This window comes from Bombina bombina, chromosome 7 (assembly GCF_027579735.1).
Source record: "Bombina bombina isolate aBomBom1 chromosome 7, aBomBom1.pri, whole genome shotgun sequence".
Taxonomy (NCBI): Eukaryota; Metazoa; Chordata; class Amphibia; order Anura; family Bombinatoridae; genus Bombina; species Bombina bombina.
This window is the reverse complement of record NC_069505.1, coordinates 447,580,508-447,605,766: the sequence shown is the minus strand read 5'-3', so window position 1 is coordinate 447,605,766 and position 25,259 is coordinate 447,580,508. Positions and strand designations below refer to the sequence as shown.

The window sequence follows — 25,259 nt, the reverse complement described above, 5'->3', positions numbered from 1 at the left end:
TGGCAGAGGAATTTACACCCACATTAACACTTTTATTTAATAAATTTTGGTTAGGACAAACCATACCAGCTAAAGATTTTAACGAATCCTATAATTATTATACCAAAACCAGGGAAAGACCCTCAACTATTAGAATCATATAGACCAATCTCACTATTGAATATAGATTATAAAATAATAACAAGCATTATAGCGAGAAGACTACAGCCAATATTAGAGGGAGTGGTCCATCAGGACCAGACAGGCTTTATGAAAGGTCGTTCATCTAATGTAAATCTAAGGAAATTGTATCTAACAATAGCAGACGTCTGGTACAATAAAAAATATAAAGGGGTAATAGGAGAGACAGATATGGCAGTATTAGCACTTGACGCACATAAAGCGTTTGACTCGATAGTCTGGGATCATATATTCACAACATTAGGTAAATATGGATTTTATGGACATTGTTACAATATGATTGAATTATTATATAAAAAATCTCAAGCATCCCTAATAATAAATAAAAATAAAACAGCATGCTTCCCACTTTTGAGAGGGACGCGACAGGGATGCCCCCTATCCCCTTTAATTTTTAACCTCGCTTTGGAGCCATTACTTAAAATTCTTAGAATGAAGGTACCAGGAATAAGCATTCAGAATAAAGAAATTAAAATAGCAGCTTATGCAGATGATCTTTTAATTTTTACCAAACAATCTTCAAAAAACTTTTGTTTAATTTGTCAGCTAGTTGAACAGTTTGGAACTTTCTCCGGTTACCAAATCAATAAAAATAAATCAGAGGTACTATGGCTACATAAAAACAAAGAGTCAGATAATCAAACCTTTAAAGAAATAAAACAATCCCTGGTTTACCTTGGATTAAAATTTTCAAAAGACCCAGAAGAAATATATATGTTAAACCTAAGGGAAGCGGTAAGGAAGTTTTCAAATACTCTTAAAAGATGGGAAACTCTCCCCTTGTCCCTATACGGGAAAATTAATTTATTAAAAATGATAGCATTACCTCGGCTACTTTATATTTTTCAAAACATTCCCCTACTACTAAAAAATTCAGAAAAAAAGATAATCAATCTATCTATAAAAACATTTTTGTGGGGCAAAAAAAAAAGGTGAGGTTAAGTTCTAGTAAACTCTCATTTCCAAAAAAATTCATGGGGATGGCACTCCCTGATATAGAATTGTATAACCTTGTGGCAACAGGGAAAATAGCGATTGATTGGATGCTGGATGTAGGGCACTTTTCTGTCCCAGAGATAGAAAATCAATTAAGTAAACCCCTTCAGCTGAAAAATATACTCCATCTTGAAATCAAAAGACTTCCCCTTTATTTTAGGAGAATAAGGGTTCTAAAAGATACAGTAATAGCATGGCATAAAATTTGTAACAAATTGAACCTGAAGTTTGCAGTTTCTAAATTTCTTGCAATTAAGGGAAATCAAGATTTCCAACTAGGGTTTTCAACTGAGGTTGGTACATGGTGGGAAGAACATGGTTTATCAAAAGTGATACAAATGATAAACATGGAACAGTCTACCTTAAAGATCATACATTTTGAAAAGGCCCAAGCGCAATTTCATTGTAGAAATAACCACTATTATGCATACATACAATTAAGAGACTATTGCCTAAAACTTATAAATTTATATGGGAAAGATTGGGACTACCCAACTTTACTACCAGTTTTTAGTGCATATAAAAACAAGAAATACTCTATCTCACTCTTATACAGTATTTTAAAACAGAAAGAGTCTGAGGACCAAATGGCAAAACTTACACTTAAATGGAAGGATAAATATTTCCCCAATATAACATTAGATACTATCTTAAAGAGTATTAAGGCAGTAGAAAGAGCTACGTTGGCAATGACCTTGCGCAAACAGCATATTAAAATTATATGGATGACTTATATAACACCAGAAGTAATGTTTAAGTGGGGGAAAGAACAGTATAAATACAAATGTGAGAAATGTAAAAAGGACAAAGCCAACCTAGTTCACTGTCTATGGAACTGCCCAAAATTACAAAGATTTTGGAGAATGGTATCATTTTGGGGCAATAAAATTTGCAATATGCAACTGGTTTTACAGCCAGAACATGTGATATTTTTAAGCTTTCAGAAATCAGAAGCCGTATATTGCAAAGTATTTTTTGTAATGCTTATTATATTAAGCAGGAATCTGGTTTTAAAAGACTGGAAGAGCGAACGAGCACCTTCGCTTAAAACATTAAAAAATGTAGTACAGAAACAATTTTTGATTGAGCAAAATGACAGCTGGACTAATGTTGAAGTAAATGTTAGTAAGTTTTTTGAAAAATGGAAGTTTTGGATTAAGATCCAGGATAAAGACATCCAAAGGGAAATTATATCAAGGTTTGAAAATACCCTATATATAATTGAAAGCAGACTTAGAGGGGAGTGGTTATGAAATAAGCAGGGAAGTGAAGTTAAGGAACATAACAAATAATATTATTTGTCATTACATAATTTTATGTTAAAGTTTCTTCTTCTCTTTTGCCTGTTGCTTTCTTTCTTTCCCCCCCCCCCCCCCCCCCCCTCTTTCACCCATAATATTCCTATGGTGCATATTTATATATAGGAGAAAGAAAGGCTAAAAAGATTGTAAGCAATATAGCAATTGTATTTGTTTGAATGTTTTTTGTTTTTTTTTTCTTTCTTTGTCTGACTGATGACTCCAAGTCTGTACAAAGATGTTAAACTATCAATAAAAATATAAAAAAAAAAAAAAACAACAAGCGAACTTAGGGGCCGTGAGGAAACACAGTCAGCCAGAACCCAATAGAGAAGTTACTGCGCGGAAAGCGCACGAACATCAAGCCCCGCCCATCGTGGGCGTAAACATAACATCCGTAAAAAACAAACAATGTACCGCCATTTACCGGAGTCTAGCAAAAAAACTTTTCCAAACTCTGGCACTATCCCCAGCATCAGCCATCTCTATGAGTTGCAATAACATTAAACAGAGAGTTTCCCAATATATTAAATATACACTGTATACCACCATAAATACCCCAGCGCTTCTAGTCTAAGTGCAGAAAGCCAGAATGTCTGGAGGAAAACATAATTTATGCTTACCTGATAAATTTATTTCTCTTGTAGTGTATCCAGTCCACGGATCATCCATTACTTATGGGATATTCTCCTTCCCAACAGGAAGTTGCAAGAGTTCACCCACAGCAGAGCTGCTATATAGCTCCTCCCCTAACTGCCATATCCAGTCATTCGACCGAAAACATGCAGAGAAAGGAAAAACCATAGGGTGCAGTGGTGACTGTAGTTTAAATGAAAAAATTACCTGCCTTAAAATGACAGGGCGGGCCGTGGAGTAGATACACTACAAGAGAAATAAATTTATCAGGTAAGCATAAATTATGTTTTCTCTTGTTAAGTGTATCCAGTCCACGGATCATCCATTACTTATGGGATACCAATACCAAAGCTAAAGTACACGGATGAAGGGAGGGACAAGGCAGGTACTTAAACGGAAGAGACCACTGCCTGAAAAAAAAATCCTTTCTCCCAAAAATAGCCTCCAAAGAAGCAAAGTATGAAGTGCAGACCAAGACGCCGTCTTGTAAATCTGTTCAACAGAAGCCTCATTTTAAAAAAGGCCCAAGTGAAAGCCACAACTCTAGTAGAATGAGCTGTAATCCCCTCAGGAGGCTGCTGTCCAGCAGTCTCATAAGCTAAACGAATTATGCTTTTAACCAAAAAGAAAGAAAGAGGTTGCTGAAGTCTTTTGACCTCTCCTCTGTCCAGAGTAGACAACAAACCAAGTAAATGTTTGATGAAAATCTGAAGTAGCTTGTAAGTAAAACTTTAAAGCACGAACCACGTCCAAATTGTGTAAAAGACGTTCCATCTTTGAAGAAGGATTAGAATACAAGAATGGAACAACACTCTCTTGAGTGATAATCTTGTTGGATACCACCTTAGGTAAAAAACCCAGTTTTGATACACAGGACTACCTTATCCGTACGGAGGACCAGATAAGGAGAATCACATTGTGAAGCAGATAACTTGGAGACTCTACAAGCCGAGGAAATATCTACCAAAAAGGAACTTTCCAGGATAAAAAGTTTGATATCTATAGAATGAAAAGGTTCACACGGAACTCCTTGAAGAACCTTAATAATCAGGTTTAAGCTCCATGGCGGAGCAATAGGTTTAGACACAGGCTTGGTTCTAACCAAAGCCTGACAAAATGCCTGAACGTCTGGAGAATCTGCCAGACGCTTGTGCAAAAGAATAGACAGAGTAGGAATCTGTAATTTTAAGGAACTAGCTGACAACCCTTTTCTCAAAATCATCTTGGAGAAAAAATAGTATCCTGGGAATCCGGACTTTACTCCATGAGTAACCCATGGATTCATATCAATAAGATATTTATGCTATATCTATGTTAAATTTTGCTAGTGACAGGCTTTCATGCCTGTATTAAGGTATCAATGACTGACTCGGAGAAGCCATGCTTCGATAACATCAAGCGTTCAGTCTCCAGGCAGTCCATCTCAGAGAAGTTTAATTTAGATGGTTGAAAGGACCCTGAGGTAGAGGGTCCTGTCTCAAAAGCAGAGACCATGATGGAAAGAATGACATGTCCACCAGATCTGCATACCAGGTCCTGCGTGGCCACGCAGGCGCTGTTAAAAACACCAAAGCAGTCTCCTGCTTGATCTTGTGCAAAGACCTCCGGAGGGAATTCCCCACTTCCCCGGGAGAAAAGTCTGACGACTTAGAAAATCCACCTCCCAGTTCTCAACACCTGGGATATGGAGAGTTGATAGACAAGAGAGAGTCTCTGTCCAGTGAATTATTTAAAGATTTCTAACATCGCTAGGGAACTTCTGTTCCCCCTTGATGGTTGATGTAAGCCACAGTCGTGATATTGTCCGACTGAATCTGATGTACCTCAGAGTTGCTAACTGAGGCCAAGCCTGAAGAGTATGGAATATCGCTCCCAATTCCAGAATATTTATTAGAAGGAGAGTCTCCTCCTGAGTCCACTATCCCTGAATCTTCAGGGAGTCCCAGACTGTATCCCAACCTAAAAGGTTGGCATCTGTTGTAACAACTGTCCCATCTGACCTGCGGAAGGTCATACCCTTGGGCAGATGGACCCGAGATAGCCACCAGAGAAGAGAATCTCTGGCCTCTTGGTCCAGATTTAAGAAGGGGACAAATCTGTGTAATCCCCGTTCCATTGACTGAGCATGCATAGTTGCAGCGGTCTGAAATGTAGGCGTGCAAACGGTACTATGTCCCTTGCCGCTACCATTAGGCCGATTACATTCATGTACCGAGCCACCGGAGGGCGCGGATGGAATGAAGAACACGGCAGTAATTTAGAAGCTTTGACAACCTGGACTCCGTCAGGTACATTTTCATTTCTGCAGAATCTATCAGAGTCCCTAGGAAGGAAACCCTTGAGATTGGGGATAGAGAACTCCTTCCTTGTTCACTTTCCACCCCTGCAATCTCAGAAATGCCAGTACTACATCCGTATGAGACTTGGCAATTTGAAATTCGACGCCTAAATAAGGGGCCACTTCTAAAGATTCTTGGGGCTGTAGTTAACCCAAAGGAAAGAGCAACAAACTGGTAATGCCTGTCTAGAAAGGCAAACCTGAAAAACGATGGTGATCCTTATGCATCGTTATGTGAGGATAAGTATCCTTCAAATCCATTGTAGTCCTCTATTGACTCTCCTGGATCCTAGTTAAGATGGTACGAATAGTTACCATCTTAAATGATGGAATTCTAAGGAATTTATTTAAGATCTTTAAATCCAAAATAGGTCTGAAGGTTCCCTCTCCTTGGGAACCACGAACAGATTTGAGAAAAACTCTGACCCTGTTCCTGTCTTGGAACTGGATGGGTCTCGTACACAATGTAAGAATGCCTCTTTCTTTATCTGGTGTGCAGATAATTGTGAAAGGTAAAATCTCCCCTATTTCGGAGGGCAAGCTTTGAAATCCAGAAGATATCTCTGGGATATAATTTCCAATGCCCAGGAATCCTGGGCATCTCTTGCCCACGCCTGGGCGAAAAAAGAAAATCTGCCCCCTACAGGATCCGTTACCGGATAGGGGACCTTTCCTTCATGCTGTCTAAGATGCAGCAGCAGCAGGCTCCTTGGCCTGCTTATCTTTGTTCCAGGTCCGTTTGTCTCCAGACCGTCATGGACTGAGCAAAAGTACCCTCATGATTTGCCTAAGAGGAAGTTGATGCCACACCTGCCTTGAAGTTTCGAAAGGCACGAAAATTAGACTGTTTTGGCCCTTGATTTGGACCTGTCCTGAGGAAGGGCAAGACCTTTTCCTCCAGTGATATTAACAATGATCTCCTTCAAACCAGGCCCTAATAGGGTCTGTCCCCTGAAGGGAAGTTAAGTAGCTTATTTATTAAATTCACGACAGCTGACCATGAGATAAGCCATAGCGCTCTGCGCGCCAGTATAGTAAAAACAGAATTCTTAGCCGTTAGTTTAGTCAAATGAACAAAGGCATCAGAAACAAAGGAATTGGCTAGCTTAAGTGCTCTTAGCTTGACAAGTATATTCATCCAATGGAGTCGCTACCTGTAAAGCCTCATCCAGAGACTCCAACCAGAACGCTGCAGCAGCAGTGACAGGAGCAATGCATGCAAGGGCTGCAGGATAAAACCTTGTTGAATAAACATTTTCCTAAGGTAACCCTCTAATTTTTTATCCATTGGATCTAAAAAAGCACAACTGTCCTCGACAGGGATAGTGGTACGCTTAGCTAGAGTAGAAACTCTTCTCTCCACCTTAGGGACCGTCTGCCATAAGTCCCGTGTGGTGGCATCTGTTAGAAACATTTTTCTAAAAATAGGAGGGGAAGAGAACGGCACACCTGGTCTATCCCATTCCTTATTAATAATTTCTGTAAACCTCTTTAGGTATTGGAAAAAACATCAGTACACACCGGCACTGCATAGTATCTATTCAGTCTACACAATTTCTCTAGCACTGTGATTGTAACACAGTCATTCAGAGCTGCTAAAACCTCCCTGAGTAACAAGTGGAGGATCTTAAGCATAAATTTTAAATGTAGAAATATCGGAATCAGGTTAAATCATCTCCCCTGAGTCAAAAACATCACCCACAGACTGAAGCTCCCCTCAGCTTCTGCATATTGTGAGGCAGTATCAGACATGGTTCTTGACGCATCTGTATGCTCTGTATCTACCCCCAGAGCTATCTCGCTTTCCTTTAATTTCAGGTAGTCTGACTAATACCGCTGCCAGAGTATTATTCATAACTTTCGCCATGTCTTGTAAAATAAACGCTATAAGCGCCCTTGATGTACTAGGCGCCATTTGAGCGTGAGTCCCTGAAGCGGGAGTCAAAGAGTCTGACACGTGGGGAGAGTTAGTCGGCATAACTTCCCCCTTGACAGAATCCTCTGGTAAAATAAACGCTATGGGCGCCCTTGATGTACTTGGCGCCATTTGAGCGGGAGTCCCTAAAGCGGGAGTCAAATGGTCTGACACGTGGGGAGAGTTAGTCGGCATAACTTCCCCCTTGACAGAATCCTCTGGTAAAATAAACGCTATGGGCGCCCTTGATGTACTTGGCGCCATTTGAGCGGGAATCCCTAAAGCGGGAGTCAAATGGTCTGACACGTGGGGAGAGTTAGTCGGCATAACTTCCCCCTCGACAGAATCCTCTGGTGATAATGTTTTTAAAGACAAAAAATGATCTTTATTGCTCAACATGAAATCAGTACATCTGGTACACATTCTAAGATGGGGTTCCACCATGGCTTTTAAACATAATGAACAAAGAGCTTCCTCTATGTCAGACATGTTAGTACAGACTAATAATGAGACTAGTAAGCTTGGAAAACACTTTAAATCAAGTTAACAAGCAAATATAAAAAACGTTACTGTGCCTTTAAGAGAAACAAATTTTGTCAAAATTTGAAAAACAGTGAAAAAAGGCAGTAAATCAAACAAATTTTTTACAGTATATGTAATAATTTAACAGAGTATTGCACCCACTTGCAAATGGATGATTAACCCCTTAATGCAAAAAACAGATCAAAAAAACGACAGACGTTTTTTAACAGACACAACAAAACTGCCACAGCTGAGCTGTGGATTACCTTCCCTATAAACGATTTTGGAAGTCTTTTTAGCCCTTTAGAGATGTCCTGTAGTATTAATGGGACTGCTGAGGGAATCTGGATGATTCATTTTGTAATTTTAACTGCGCAAAAAAGCGCTAAATTAGGCCCCTCCCACTCATATTACAACAGTGGAAAGCCTGAGGAAACTGTTTCTAAGCCAAATTTAAGCCAGCCATGTGGAAAAAACTAGGCCCCAATAAGTTTTATCACCAAACATATATAAAAAATGATTAAACATGCCAGCAAACGTTTTAAAACACATTTTTATAAGTGTATGTATCTCTATTAATAAGCCTGATACCAGTCGCTCTCACTGCATTTAAGGCTTTACTTACATTACTTCGGTATCAGCAGCATTTTCTAGCAAATTCCATCCCTAGAAAAATATTTTAACTGCACATACCTTATTGCAGGAAAACCTGTACGCCATTCCCCCTCTGAAGTACCTCACTCCTCAGAATGTGTGAGAACAGCAAATGGATCTTAGTTACTTCTGCTAAGATCATAGAAAACGCAGGCAGATTCTTCTTCCAAATACTGCCTGAGATACACAGCACACTCCGGTACCATTTAAAAATAACAAACTTTTGATTGAAGAAATAAACTAAGTATAAAACACCACAGTCCTCTCGCGACCTCCATCTATGTTGAGGGTTGCAAGAGAATGACTGGATATGGCAGTTAGGGGAGGAGCTATATAGCAGCTCTGCTGTGGGTGAACTCTTGCAACTTCCTGTTGGGAAGGAGAATATCCCATAAGTAATGGATGATCCGTGGACTGGATACACTTAACAAGAGAAATAAACAATATGTCGGGTCTCATTCTTTTGTACATTAATGAGAATCTGCATACTGAGAAGGGAAGCCCTTTAAGCACATAGCCCCTGATAGAAAAAGGCAGAGTACAGTCAGATCTGAGATATGCTGCAGAGCCCCAGAAATAAAAGACTGCACTTACCTCCATGCTGAGGAACAGCATGAAAACTCACAGTGTCAAGAGGTCCATTCTTCCTCCTGAGGTCCTGTGAAGACAGAAGGGTCTTAGTTAAATTTCTCTAAGACCATCACATCAGAGCAGCACAATAATGGGAGGCGCAGCGAGGCTAAAACCCCACCAGTTCCCATAGCCAGAAGGCTATAACTTCAGAGGCTGCTCTATAGTAAAATAGTACACTTTGGCATCATTTAAAAATAAAAAACTCTTGATTGAAGAATCTAAACTAACACCTCACTTTACCTCTTCCTATCACTAACACAGGCAAAGAGAATGACTGGGTTGGGAGGGAAGGGAGGAGCTATTTATGCAGCTCTGCTGTGGAGCTCTTTGCCTCCTCCTGCTGAGCAGAATGCGATATCCCACAAGGATGAAATATGTGGACTCATCGTATCTTGTAAAAGACACTGCATAATGCAGTAAAAAAAAGACGGCAGAACTTCCCTGCCAAAATCAACAAGAACCGATCCGCTAAAAATTGAAAGCGGAGAAGTGGTCACGTGACCCGCCAAAGCAAAGAGCCCAGAGAGAAAGCGCGCGCTTCTTCTCCCTGCCCCGCCATGAAAAAGAACTGGCGAATACGCTTACAATGTGTGTCTCATCACAAAATGTATAGTTTAGTGCAGTAAACTCAAACTGCCATCAGTTTGAAACACTAGGACACTGACACAAAGGGAAAGTAATAATGTCTCAAGCACGAGAAAGGGGAAATACTTTTAAAAATTATATTAAAAAAGTAATAATCCCTGTCTCAGTTTAGTCACAAATCAGTGCCTGCTCCCTGCCATTAAACATCCTTTATAAAGGATTTATGTCCCACATTACGTGCATAGAGCTTTAACCCCTTCACTGCCAGCCTCCTAGCCCCAGAAGACAAAAGGCACTTACCTGCACCTCTAGCTGTCTGGTAGGAAGACAGCTCACCCGGCATGAGAGGAAGCCACTCCTCACAGAGACCTGTGGAAAAAAGAAAACCTACTCTGGCTTTCTATACAGGGGCAGCAACTTGTTAGGAATTTGTGATGTGGACTATCACTACGGTTTCCTAACTGCTTTAAAGCCACCACTGCCCTACAGAAGAGACTAACGTGGAGTACGGCTACACCCAGTCTTGAGAGGAAGTTCAGAGTAAACATACTCTGGCATTCAAAATAATAAAATCTTGATTGAAGTTCAATTTTCTTTAAACACCAAAAACTTCACCTCCTCCATGAACAGAGGCAAAGAGAATGACTGGAGGTTATGGGTAAGGGAAGTGACATATACAGCAGCTTTGCTGTGGTGCTCTTTGCCTCCTCCTGCTGGCCAAGAGTGATATTCCCACTAGTAATTGATGATTCCATGGACTCACCATATCTTAGGAAAGAAACACTTCTAGTAAAAGTTATTACTATTTTTCAGCGGCATACACATATATGCTGTGAGTGCTAGTGCACCAGTTGTCAAGTTTAGAGAGCTAGCGGTAGTGTTTATTGTGTCTGTGTCATACAAGCCCCCACTGACTCTCTGAGCATGCATGGTATTTGTATACTGGTGCACGGACACTCACAGGATACGTGCATTTGCTGCAGTAAAACAGTAATAGCTTTACTAGAAGCTTTTTTCAGGTGCACATTTTATTATAGACCTTTCTATCCCTTTAATGTAATGCCATATCATGTGTATTAATGAGAAGAACAGCTCTGTCTATACCTATCTATATCTGTTTCCCTCTGGTTTGTGTGGATCTTCACAGGCCCAAGGCAACAGTAACTTTAAAAAACATTTTTTTTCATTGGAACACATTTTATAGAGTCTAGAAATACAGCTATGTGCAGAAATAAATTTTTAACACCTCTTGGTATAAAGCTCGGTGTATGTGAGACTGTATGCTTATGTCTGTAAATATACGCCTGTGTATAGTATGACTGTATATGTGAGACTGTATGTGTATGTATGTAAATATACGCCTCTGTGTGTATATGTGTATGAGACTGTATGCTTATGTCTGTGTGTACAGTATGACTGTATGTGTGTATGAGACTATATGCTTATGTTTGTGTGTACAGTAAAACTGTATGTGTGTATGAGACTGTATGTGTATGTATGTAAATATATGCCTCTGTGTGTATATATGTGTATGAGACTGTATGCTTATGTCTGTGTGTACAGTATGACTGTATATGTGTATGAGACTGTATGCTTATGTCTGTGTGTACAGTATGACAGTATGTGTGTATGAGACTGTATGCTTATGTTTGTGTGTACAGTAAAACTGTATGTGTGTATGAGACTGTATGTGTATGTATGTAAATATATGCCTCTGTGTTTATATATGTGTATGAGACTGTATGCTTATGTCTGTGTGTACAGTATGACTGTATATGTGTATGAGACTGTATGTGTATGTATGTAAATATACGCCTCTGTGTGTTTATGTGTATGAGACTGTATGCTTATGTCTGTGTGTATAGTATGACTGTATGTGTATGAGACTGAATGTGTATATCTGTGTGTATGTAAATATATACGCCTCTGTGTGTATAGTATGACTGTATTTGTGTATGTCTGTGTGTATATTATGACAGTATATGTATATCTGTGTGTATGTAAATATACAGTATACACACAGGACAGGAAGTTTATAGATACCGCACAGCGTGTAAATAAGGTCTTACCTCTGTGTGTCTGGGAAAGTTCAAAAAATGCTCTCAGTAAGCGCTTGGTGTGATCCATCATACCTGAGGATTTGAGTAAGAATAATACACATATTAGCAGCAAGAATAGGCTACATGAAGCAGGGAATAAACACGTGACAACGAAAAACCAATGACCCATAACAGTGTGACATGGGAAGATAGTCCAGAGTGTGACACAGGATAAGTAATCAGACAGTACTGTGTGTGTGAAACAGGATAAGAAATGAGACAGTACAGTGTGTGTAACACAGGATAAGTAATGAGACAGTACAGTGTGTGTGTGACACAGGATAAGTAATGAGACAATACAGTGTGTGTGACACAGGATAAGTAATGAGACAGTACAGTGTGTGACACAGGATAAGTAATGAGACAGTACAGTGTGTGACACAGGATAAGTAATGAGACAGTACAGTGTGTGACACAGGATAAGTAATGAGACAGTACAGTGTGTGACACAGGATAAGTAATGAGACAGTACAGTGTGTGTGACACAGGATAAGTAATGAGACAGTACAGTGTGTGTGACACGGGATAAGTAATCAGACAGTACAGTGTGTGCGACACGGGATAAGTAATGAGACAGTACAGTGTGTGTGTGACACGGGATAAGCAATGAGACAGTACAGTGTGTGTGACACAGGATAAGTAATCAGACAGTACTGTGTGTGTGACACAGGATAAGAAATGAGACAATACAGTGTGTGTGACACAGGATAAGTAATGAGACAGTACAGTGTGTGTGACACGGGATAAGCAATGAGACAGTACAGTGTGTGTGACACGGGATAAGCAATGAGACAGTACAGTGTGTGTGACACGGGATAAGCAATGAGACAGTACAGTGTGTGTGACACGGGATAAGCAATGAGACAGTACAGTGTGTGTGACACGGGATAAGCAATGAGACAGTACAGTGTGTGTGACACGGGATAAGCAATGAGACAGTACAGTGTGTGTGACACAGGATAAGTAATGAGACAGTACAGTGTGTGTGACACAGGATAAGTAATGAGACAGTACAGTGTGTGTGTAACACAGGATAAGTAATGAGACAGTACAGTGTGTGTGACACAGGATAAGTAATGAGACAGTACAGTGTGTGTGACACAGGATAAGTAATGAGACAGTACAGTGTGTGTGACACAGGATAAGCAATGAGACAGTACAGTGTGTGTGACACGGGATAAGCAATGAGACAGTACAGTGTGTGTGACACAGGATAAGTAATGAGACAGTACAGTGTGTGTAACACAGGATAAGTAATAAGACAGTACAGTGTGTGACACAGGATAAGTAATGAGACAGTACAGTGTGTAACACAGGATAAGTAATGAGACAGTACAGTGTGTGTGACACAGGATAAGTAATGAGACAGTACAGTGTGTGTGACAGGGGATAAGTAATGAGACAGTACAGTGTGTGTGACAGGGGATAAGTAATGAGACAGTACAGTGTGTGACACAGGATAAGTAATGAGACAGTACAGTGTGTGACACAGGATAAGTAATGAGACAGTACAGTGTGTGTGACACAGGATAAGTAATAAGACAGTACAGTGTGTGTGACACAGGATAAGTAATGAGACAGTACAGTGTGTGTGACACAGGATAAGTAATGAGACAGTACAGTGTGTGACACAGGATAAGTAATGAGACAGTACAGTGTGTGTGACACAGGATAAGTAATGAGACAGTACAGTGTGTGTGACACGGGATAAGTAATGAGACAGTACAGTGTGTGTGACAGGGGATAAGTAATAAGACAGTACAGTGTGTGTAACACAGGATAAGTAATGAGACAGTACAGTGTGTGTAACACAGGATAAGTAATGAGACAGTACAGTGTGTGTGACACAGGATAAGTAATGAGACAGTACAGTGTGTGTGACACAGGATAAGTAATGAGACAGTACAGTGTGTGTGACACAGGATAAGTAATGAGACAGTACAGTGTGTGTGACACAGGATAAGTAATGAGACAGTACAGTGTGTGTGACACAGGATAAGTAATGAGACAGTACAGTGTGTGTGACACGGGATAAGTAATGAGACAGTACAGTGTGTGTGACACAGGATAAGTAATGAGACAGTACAGTGTGTGTGACACAGGATAAGTAATGAGACAGTACAGTGTGTGTGACACAGGATAAGTAATGAGACAGTACAGTGTGTGTGACACAGGATAAGTAATGAGACAGTACAGTGTGTATGACACGGGATAAGTAATGAGACAGTACAGTGTGTGTGACACAGGATAAGTAATGAGACAGTACAGTGTGTGTGACACAGGATAAGTAATGAGACAGTACAGTGTGTGTGACACAGGATAAGTAATGAGACAGTACAGTGTGTGTGACACGGGATAAGTAATAAGACAGTACAGTGTGTGTGACACAGGATAAGTAATGAGACAGTACAGTGTGTGACACGGGATAAGTAATGAGACAGTACAGTGTGTGTGACACAGGATAAGTAATGAGACAGTACAGTGTGTAACACAGGATAAGTAATGAGACAGTACAGTGTGTGTGACAGGGGATAAGTAATGAGACAGTACAGTGTGTGTGACAGGGGATAAGTAATGAGACAGTACAGTGTGTGTGACAGGGGATAAGTAATGAGACAGTACAGTGTGTGACACAGGATAAGTAATGAGACAGTACAGTGTGTGACACAGGATAAGTAATGAGACAGTACAGTGTGTGTGACACAGGATAAGTAATAAGACAGTACAGTGTGTGTGACACAGGATAAGTAATGAGACAGTACAGTGTGTGTGACACAGGATAAGTAATGAGACAGTACAGTGTGTGACACAGGATAAGTAATGAGACAGTACAGTGTGTGTGACACAGGATAAGTAATGAGACAGTACAGTGTGTGTGACACGGGATAAGTAATGAGACAGTACAGTGTGTGTGACAGGGGATAAGTAATAAGACAGTACAGTGTGTGTAACACAGGATAAGTAATGAGACAGTACAGTGTGTGTAACACAGGATAAGTAATGAGACAGTACAGTGTGTGTGACACAGGATAAGTAATGAGACAGTACAGTGTGTGTGACACAGGATAAGTAATGAGACAGTACAGTGTGTGTGACACAGGATAAGTAATGAGACAGTACAGTGTGTGTGACACAGGATAAGTAATGAGACAGTACAGTGTGTGTGACACGGGATAAGTAATGAGACAGTACAGTGTGTGTGACACAGGATAAGTAATGAGACAGTACAGTGTGTGTGACACAGGATAAGTAATGAGACAGTACAGTGTGTGTGACAGGGGATAAGTAATGAGACAGTACAGTGTGTGTAACACAGGATAAGTAATGAGACAGTACAGTGTGTGTGACACAGGATAAGTAATGAGACAGTACAGTGTGTGTGACACGGGATAAGTAATGAGACAGTACAGTGTGTGACACGGGATAAGTAATGAGACAGTACAGTGTGTGTGACACAGGATAAGTAATGAGACAGTACAGTGTATGACACAGGATAAGTAATGAGACAGTACAGTGTGTGTGACACAGGATAAGTAATGAGACAGTACAGTGTGTGTGACACAGGATAAGTAATGAGACAGTACAGTGTGTGACACGGGATAAGTAATGAGACAGTACAGTGTGTGTGACACAGGATAAGTAATGAGACAGTACAGTGTATGACACAGGATAAGTAATGAGACAGTACAGTGTGTGTGACACAGGATAAGTAATGAGACAGTACAGTGTGTGTGTGACACAGGATAAGTAATGAGACAGTACAGTGTGTGTGACACAGGATAAGTAATGAGACAGTACAGTGTGTGACACAGGATAAGTAATGAGACAGTACAGTGTGTGACACAGGATAAGTAATGAGACAGTACAGTGTGTGCGACACAGGATAAATAATGAGACAGTACAGTGTGTGTGACACAGGATAAGTAATGAGACAGTACAGTGTGTGTGACACAGGATAAGTAATGAGACAGTACAGTGTGTGTGACACAGGATAAGTAATGAGACAGTACAGTGTGTGTAACACAGGATACGTAATAAGACAGTACAGTGTGTGACACAGGATAAGTAATGAGACAGTACAGTGTGTGACACAGGATAAGTAATGAGACAGTACAGTGTGTGACACAGGATAAGTAATGAGACAGTACAGTGTGTGACACAGGATAAGTAATAAGACAGTACAGTGTGTGTGACACAGGATAAGTAATGAGACAGTACAGTGTGTGTGACACAGGATAAGTAATCAGACAGTACAGTGTGTGTGACACAGGATAAGTAATGAGACAGTACAGTGTGTGTGACACAGGATAAGTAATGGAGACAGTACAGTGTGTGTAACACAGGATAAGTAATGAGACAGTACAGTGTGTGACACAGGATAAGTAATAAGACAGTACAGTGTGTGTGACACAGGATAAGTAATGAGACAGTACAGTGTGTGTGACACAGGATAAGTAATGAGACAGTACAGTGTGTGACACAGGATAAGTAATGAGACAGTACAGTGTGTGTAACACAGGATAAGTAATGAGACAGTACAGTGTGTGACACAGGATAAGTAATAAGACAGTACAGTGTGTGTGACACAGGATAAGTAATGAGACAGTACAGTGTGTGTGACACAGGATAAGTAATGAGACAGTACAGTGTGTGTGACACAGGATAAGTAATGAGACAGTACAGTGTGTGTATGACACGGGATAAGTAATGAGACAGTACAGTGTGTGACAAGAGATAAGTAATGAGACAGAACAGTGTGTGACACGGGATAAGTAATGAGACAGTACAGTGTGTGTGACACAGGATAAGTAATGAGACAGTACAGTGTGTGTGACACAGGATAAGTAATGAGACAGTACAGTGTGTGTGACAGGGGATAATTAATGAGACAGTACAGTGTGTGTGACACAGGATAAGTAATGAGACAGTACAGTGTGTGACACGGGATAAGTAATGAGACAGTACAGTGTGTGACACAGGATAAGTAATGAGACAGTACAGTGTATGACACAGGATAAGTAATGAGACAGTACAGTGTGTGTGACACAGGATAAGTAATGAGACAGTACAGTGTGTGTGTGACACAGGATAAGTAATGAGACAGTACAGTGTGTGACACAGGATAAGTAATAAGACAGTACAGTGTGTGTGACACAGGATAAGTAATGAGACAGTACAGTGTGTGTGACACAGGATAAGTAATGAGACAGTACAGTGTGTGTGACACAGGATAAGTAATGAGACAGTACAGTGTGTGTGACACAGGATAAGTAATGAGACAGTACAGTGTGTGTGACACAGGATAAGTAATGAGACAGTACAGTGTGTGTGACACAGGATAAGTAATGAGACAGTACAGTGTGTGTGACAGGGGATAAGTAATGAGACAGTACAGTGTGTGACACAGGATAAGTAATGAGACAGTACAGTGTGTGTGACACAGGATAAGTAATGAGACAGTACAGTGTGTGTGACACAGGATAAGTAATGAGACAGTACAGTGTGTGTGACACAGGATAAGTAATAAGACAGTACAGTGTGTGTGACACAGGATAAGTAATGAGACAGTACAGTGTGTGTGACACAGGATAAGTAATGAGACAGTACAGTGTGTGTGACACAGGATAAGTAATGAGACAGTACAGTGTGTGTGACACAGGATAAGCAATGAGACAGTACAGTGTGTGTGACACGGGATAAGTAATGAGACAGTACAGTGTGTGTGACACAGGATAAGTAATGAGACAGTACAGTGTGTGTGACACAGGATAAGTAATGAGACAGTACAGTGTGTGTGACACAGGATAAGTAATGAGACAGTACAGTGTGTGTGACACAGGATAAGTAATGAGACAGTACAGTGTGTGTGACACGGGATAAGTAATGAGACAGTACAGTGTGTGACACAGGATAAGTAATGAGACAGTACAGTGTGTGTGGCACAGGATAAGTAATAAGACAGTACAGTGTGTGTGACACAGGATAAGTAATGAGACAGTACAGTGTGTGTGACACAGGATAAGTAATGAGACAGTACAGTGTGTGTGACACAGAATAAGTAATGAGACAGTACAGTGTGTGACACAGGATAAGTAATGAGACAGTACAGTGTGTGTGACACAGGATAAGTAATGAGACAGTACAGTGTGTGACACAGGATAAGTAATGAGACAGTACAGTGTGTGTGACACAGGATAAGTAATGAGACAGTACAGTGTGTGTGACACGGGATAAGTAATGAGACAGTACAGTGTGTGTGACACAGGATAAGTAATGAGACAGTACAGTGTGTGTGACACAGGATAAGTAATGAGACAGTACAGTGTGTGTGACACAGGATAAGTAATGAGACAGTACAGTGTGTGTGACACGGGATAAGTAATGAGACAGTACAGTGTGTGTGACACGGGATAAGTAATGAGACAGTACAGTGTGTGACACAGGATAAGTAATGAGACAGTACAGTGTGTGACACAGGATAAGTAATGAGACAGTACAGTGTGTGTGACACAGGATAAGTAATGAGACAGTACAGTGTGTGTGACACAGGATAAGTAATGAGACAGTACAGTGTGTGTGACACAGGATAAGTAATGAGACAGTACAGTGTGTGTGACACAGGATAAGTAATGAGACAGTACAGTGTGTGTGACACAGGATAAGTAATGAGACAGTACAGTGTGTGTGACACAGGGATAAGTAATGAGACAGTTCAGTGTGGTGACACAGGATAAGTAATGAGACAGTACAGTGTGTGTGACACAGGATAAGTAATGAGACAGTACAGTGTGTGTGACACAGGATAAGTAATGAGACAGTACAGTGTGTGTGACACAGGATAAGTAATGAGACAGTACAGTGTGTGACACAGGATAAGTAATGAGACAGTACAGTGTGTGTGACACAGGATAAGTAATGAGACAGTACAGTGTGTGTGACACAGGGATAAGTAATGAGACAGTACAGTGTGTGTGACAGGGGATAAGTAATGAGACAGTACAGTGTGTGTGACACAGGATAAGTAATGAGACAGTACAGTGTGTGTGACACAGGATAAGTAATGAGACAGTACAGTGTGTGTGACACAGGATAAGTAATGAGACAGTACAGTGTGTGTGACACAGGATAAGTAATGAGACAGTACAGTGTGTGACACAGGATAAGTAATGAGACAGTACAGTGTGTGTGACACAGGATAAGTAATGAGGACAGTACAGTGTGTGTGACACGGATAAGTAATGAGACAGTACAGTGTGTGTGACACAGGATAAGTAATGAGACAGTACAGTGTGTGTGACACAGGGATAAGTAATAAGACAGTACAGTGTGTGTGACACAGGATAAGTAATGAGACAGTACAGTGTGTGTGACACAGGATAAGTAATGAGACAGTACAGTTTGTGTGACACAGGATAAGTAATAAGACAGTACAGTGTGTGTGACACAGGATAAGTAATGAGACAGTACAGTGTGTGTGACACAGGATAAGTAATGAGACAGTACAGTGTGTGTGACACGGGATAAGTAATCAGACAGTACAGTGTGTGACACAGGATAAGTAATGAGACAGTACAGTGTGTGTGACACAGGATAAGTAATGAGACAGTACAGTGTGTGTGACACAGGATAAGTAATAAGACAGTACAGTGTGTGTGACACAGGATAAGTAATGAGACAGTACAGTGTGTGTGACACAGGATAAGTAATGAGACAGTACAGTGTGTGACACAGGATAAGTAATAAGACAGTACAGTGTGTGTGACAGGGGATAAGTAATGATACAGTACAGTGTGTGTGACACAGGATAAGTAATGAGACAGTACAGTGTGTATGACACAGGATAAGTAATGAGACAGTACAGTGTGTGTGACACAGGATAAGTAATGAGACAGTACAGTGTGTGTAACACAGGATAAGTAATAAGACAGTACAGTGTGTGACACAGGATAAGTAATGAGACAGTACAGTGTGTGTGACACAGGATAAGTAATGAGACAGTACAGTGTGTGTGACACAGGATAAGTAATGAGACAGTACAGTGTGTGACACAGGATAAGTAATGAGACAGTACAGTGTGTGTGACACAGGATAAGTAATGAGACAGTACAGTGTGTAACACAGGATAAGTAATGAGACAGTACAGTGTGTGTATGACACGGGATAAGTAATGAGACCGTACAGTGTGTGTGTGACACGGGATAAGTAATGAGACAGTACAGTGTGTGTATGACACGGGATAAGTAATGAGACAGTACAGTGTGTGACACAGGATAAGTAATGAGACAGTACAGTGTGTGACACGGGATAAGTAATGAGACAGTACAGTGTGTGTGACACAGGATAAGTAATGAGACAGTACAGTGTGTGCGACACAGGATAAGTAATGAGACAGTACAGTGTGTGTGACAGGGGATAATTAATGAGACAGTACAGTGTGTGTGACACAGGATAAGTAATGAGACAGTACAGTGTGTGTGACACGGGATAAGTAATGAGACAGTACAGTGTGTGTGACACGGGATAAGTAATGAGACAGTACAGTGTGTGTGACACAGGATAAGTAATGAGACAGTACAGTGTGTGACACAGGATAAGTAATGAGACAGTACAGTGTGTGTGACACAGGATAAGTAATGAGACAGTACAGTGTGTGACACAGGATAAGTAATGAGACAGCACAGTGTGTGTGACACGGGATAAGTAATGAGACAGTACAGTGTGTGTGACACGGGATAAGTAATGAGACAGTACAGTGTGTGACACAGGATAAGTAATGAGACAGTACAGTGTGTGTGACACAGGATAAGTAATAAGACAGTACAGTGTGTGACACAGGATAAGTAATGAGACAGTACAGTGTGTGTGACACAGGATAAGTAATGAGACAGTACAGTTTGTGTGACACAGGATAAGTAATAAGACAGTACAGTGTGTGTGACACAGGATAAGTAATGAGACAGTACAGTGTGTGTGACACAGGATAAGTAATGAGACAGTACAGTGTGTGTGACACGGGATAAGTAATCAGACAGTACAGTGCGTGACACAGGATAAGTAATAAGACAGTACAGTGTGTGTGACACAGGATAAGTAATGAGACAGTACAGTGTGTGTGACACAGGATAAGTAATAAGACAGTACAGTGTGTGTGACACAGGATAAGTAATGAGACAGTACAGTGTGTGTGACACAGGATAAGTAATGAGACAGTACAGTGTGTGACACAGGATAAGTAATAAGACAGTACAGTGTGTGTGACAGGGGATAAGTAATGATACAGTACAGTGTGTGTGACACAGGATAAGTAATGAGACAGTACAGTGTGTGTGACACAGGATAAGTAATGAGACAGTACAGTGTGTGTGACACAGGATAAGTAATGAGACAGTACAGTGTGTGTAACACAGGATAAGTAATAAGACAGTACAGTGTGTGACACAGGATAAGTAATGAGACAGTACAGTGTGTGTGACACAGGATAAGTAATGAGACAGTACAGTGTGTGTGACACAGGATAAGTAATGAGACAGTACAGTGTGTGACACAGGATAAGTAATGAGACAGTACAGTGTGTGTGACACAGGATAAGTAATGAGACAGTACAGTGTGTAACACAGGATAAGTAATGAGACAGTACAGTGTGTGTATGACACGGGATAAGTAATGAGACCGTACAGTGTGTGTGTGACACGGGATAAGTAATGAGACAGTACAGTGTGTGTATGACACGGGATAAGTAATGAGACAGTACAGTGTGTGACACGGGATAAGTAATGAGACAGTACAGTGTGTGACACGGGATAAGTAATGAGACAGTACAGTGTGTGTGACACAGGATAAGTAATGAGACAGTACAGTGTGTGCGACACAGGATAAGTAATGAGACAGTACAGTGTGTGTGACAGGGGATAATTAATGAGACAGTACAGTGTGTGTGACACAGGATAAGTAATGAGACAGTACAGTGTGTGTGACACGGGATAAGTAATGAGACAGTACAGTGTGTGTGACACGGGATAAGTAATGAGACAGTACAGTGTGTGTGACACAGGATAAGTAATGAGACAGTACAGTGTGTGACACAGGATAAGTAATGAGACAGTACAGTGTGTGTGACAAAGGATACGTAATGAGACAGTACAGTGTGTGTGACACAGGATAAGTAATGAGACAGTACAGTGTGTGACACAGGATAAGTAATGAGACAGCACAGTGTGTGTGACACGGGATAAGTAATGAGACAGTACAGTGTGTGTGACACGGGATAAGTAATGAGACAGTACAGTGTGTGACACAGGATAAGTAATGAGACAGTACAGTGTGTGTGACACAGGATAAGTAATAAGACAGTACAGTGTGTGACACAGGATAAGTAATGAGACAGTACAGTGTGTGACACAGGATAAGTAATGAGACAGTACAGTGTGTGTGACACGGGATAAGTAATGAGACCGTACAGTGTGTGTGACACAGGATAAGTAATGAGACAGTACAGTGTGTAACACAGGATAAGTAATGAGACAGTACAGTGTGTGTGACACTGGATAAGTAATGAGACAGTACAGTGTGTGTGACACAGGATAAGTAATAAGACATTACAGTGTGTGTGACACGGGATAAGTAATGAGACAGTACAGTGTGTGTGGCACAGGATAAGTAATGAGACAGTACAGTGTGTGACACAGGATAAGTAATGAGACAGTACAGTGTGTGTGACACAGGATAAGTAATAAGACAGTACAGTGTGTGTGACACAGGATAAGTAATGAGACAGTACAGTGTGTGTGACACAGGATAAGTAATGAGACAGTACAGTGTGTGTGACACGGGATAAGTAATGAGACAGTACAGTGTGTGTGACACAGGATAAGTAATGAGACAGTACAGTGTGTGTGACACAGGATAAGTAATGAGACAGTACAGTGTGTGACACAGGATAAGTAATGAGACAGTACAGTGTGTGTGACACGGGATAAGTAATGAGACAGTACAGTGTGTGACACAGGATAAGTAATGAGACAGTACAGTGTGTGTGACACAGGATAAGAAATGAGACAGTACAGTGTGTGTGACACAGGATAAGTAATGAGACAGTACAGTGTGTGTAACACTGGATAAGTAATGAGACAGTACAGTGTGTGTAACACAGGATAAGTAATGAGACAGTACAGTGTGTGTGACACAGGATAAGTAATAAGACAGTACAGTGTGTGTGACACGGGATAAGTAATGAGACAGTACAGTGTGTGACACAGGATAAGTAATAAGACAGTACAGTGTGTGTGACACGGGATAAGTAATGAGGCAGTACAGTGTGTGTGACACAGGATAAGTAATGAGACAGTACAGTGTGTGTGACACGGGATAAGTAATGAGACAGTACAGTGTGTGTGACACAGGATAAGTAATGAGACAGTACAGTGTGTGACACAGGATAAGTAATGAGACAGTACAGTGTGTGACACAGGATAAGTAATGAGACAGTACAGTGTGTGTGACACAGGATAAGTAATGAGACAGTACAGTGTGTGTGACACAGGATAAGTAATGAGACCGTACAGTGTGTGTGACACAGGATAAGTAATGAGACAGTACAGTGTGTGTGACACAGGATAAGTAATGAGACCGTACAGTGTGTGTGTGACACAGGATAAGTAATGAGACAGTACAGTGTGTGACACAGGATAAGTAATGAGACAGTACAGTGTGTGTGACACAGGATAAGTAATGAGACAGTACAGTGTGTGTGACACAGGATAAGTAATGAGACAGTACAGTGTGTGTGACACAGGATAAGTAATGAGACAGTACAGTGTGTGTGACACAGGATAAGTAATGAGACAGTACAGTGTGTGACACAGGATAAGTAATAAGACCGTACAGTGTGTGTGACACAGGATAAGTAATGAGACAGTACAGTGTGTGACACAGGATAAGTAATGAGACAGTACAGTGTGTGTGACACAGGATAAGTAATGAGACAGTACAGTGTGTGTGACACAGGATAAGTAATGAGACAGTACAGTGTGTGACACAGGATAAGTAATGAGACAGTACAGTGTGTGTGACACAGGATAAGTAATGAGACAGTACAGTGTGTAACACAGGATAAGTAATAAGACAGTACAGTGTGTGTGACACAGGATAAGTAATGAGACAGTACAGTGTGCGACACAGTGTACCATGAAGTGTGACAGTGGATCCAGACAGACCAAGAACACAAGCACCCTGCAGCGGGGCAGGGCACAAGCACCCTGAAGCAGGATGTGCAGTATGCATCCGCTATCTATAAGGGACTATAATGGCATATTTACCTCTATAAAACTCTGCTGTCTTCTCCAGCTCCTCGAGTTTTTTTACCAAACCATCTGACAAAAGAGAAATCTATGAACCTTAGGTCTCAAAATCACAGAAACAACTTTGAAAATCTAAGCAACTGACAAACAGAAACCGAACACTGATAACCCATTGATCCCTTAATTTATATTGTATAAAACACAAGTGAAATGAGAACTGTATAGAGCAGTACCATGTAACGCAAGTATACCATCACGCAGGGTTACCGTTATGTAGCTTCACCGGCACGCAGCATCACCGTCAAACAGAGTTACCATTATGGAGAGAGAAAGAGAGAGAGAGAAAGAGAGAGAGAGAAAGAGAGAGAGAGAGAAAGAGAGAGAAAGAGAGAGAGAAAGAGAGAGAGAGAAAGAGAGAGAGAAAGAGAAAGAGAGAGAAAAAGAGAAAGAGAAAGAGAGAGAGAGAGAAAGAGAGAGAAAGAGAGAGAGAGAGAAAGAGAGAGAGAAAGAAAGAGAAAGAGAAAGAGAGAGAAAAAGAGAAAGAGAGAAAGAGAGAGAAAGAGAGAGAGAAAGAGAGAGAGAAAGAGAGAGAGAGAAAGAGAGAAAGAGAGAAAGAGAGAAAGAGAGAAAGAGAGAGAGAGAGAGAGAGAGAGAGAGAGAGAGAGAGAGAGAGAGAGAGAGAGAAAGAAAAGAAAGAGAAAGAATAAGAATGGGGAAGAAAAAGGGATTTAAGGGATTTAAGTGGCTTTTAACATGGCATGGTTGTTTCATGCACAACCATCTCTAAGCTTTACAGAGAATGGTCTGAAAAATAGAAATTATCCAGTGAGTGGCGGTTGTGTGGATGACAATGCCTTGTTGATGTCAGAAGTCAGAGGAGAATGGGCAGATTGGTTTGAGATGATAGAAAGGCAACAGTAAATCAAATAACCACTAGTTACAACAAAGGTATACAGAATACCATCTCTGAACGCACAAAACGTTGAACCTTGAAGCAGATGGGCTACAGCAGCATTAGACCACACCAGGTGCTAGAGCTGTCATCTAAGAACAGGAAACTGAAGCTACAATTCTCACAGGCTCACCAAAATTGGACAATAGAAGATT

General features: G+C 40.7%; 1 protein-coding gene across 2 annotated transcripts in view; it reads right to left on the bottom strand.

Annotated features, from left to right (window-relative positions):
• Positions 1–25,259, bottom strand: part of PICK1 (protein interacting with PRKCA 1) — a 249,888-nt gene that overhangs the window by 174,167 nt on the left and 50,462 nt on the right. For both annotated transcript variants that reach the window (XM_053721405.1, XM_053721406.1), the window contains exons 7-8: positions 24,171–24,224; positions 11,827–11,889 (exon numbers count right to left, since the gene is read on the bottom strand). In XM_053721405.1, the coding sequence (XP_053577380.1) occupies positions 11,827–11,889; positions 24,171–24,224 (117 nt within the window). The remainder of the gene's footprint in view (positions 1–11,826; positions 11,890–24,170; positions 24,225–25,259) is intronic.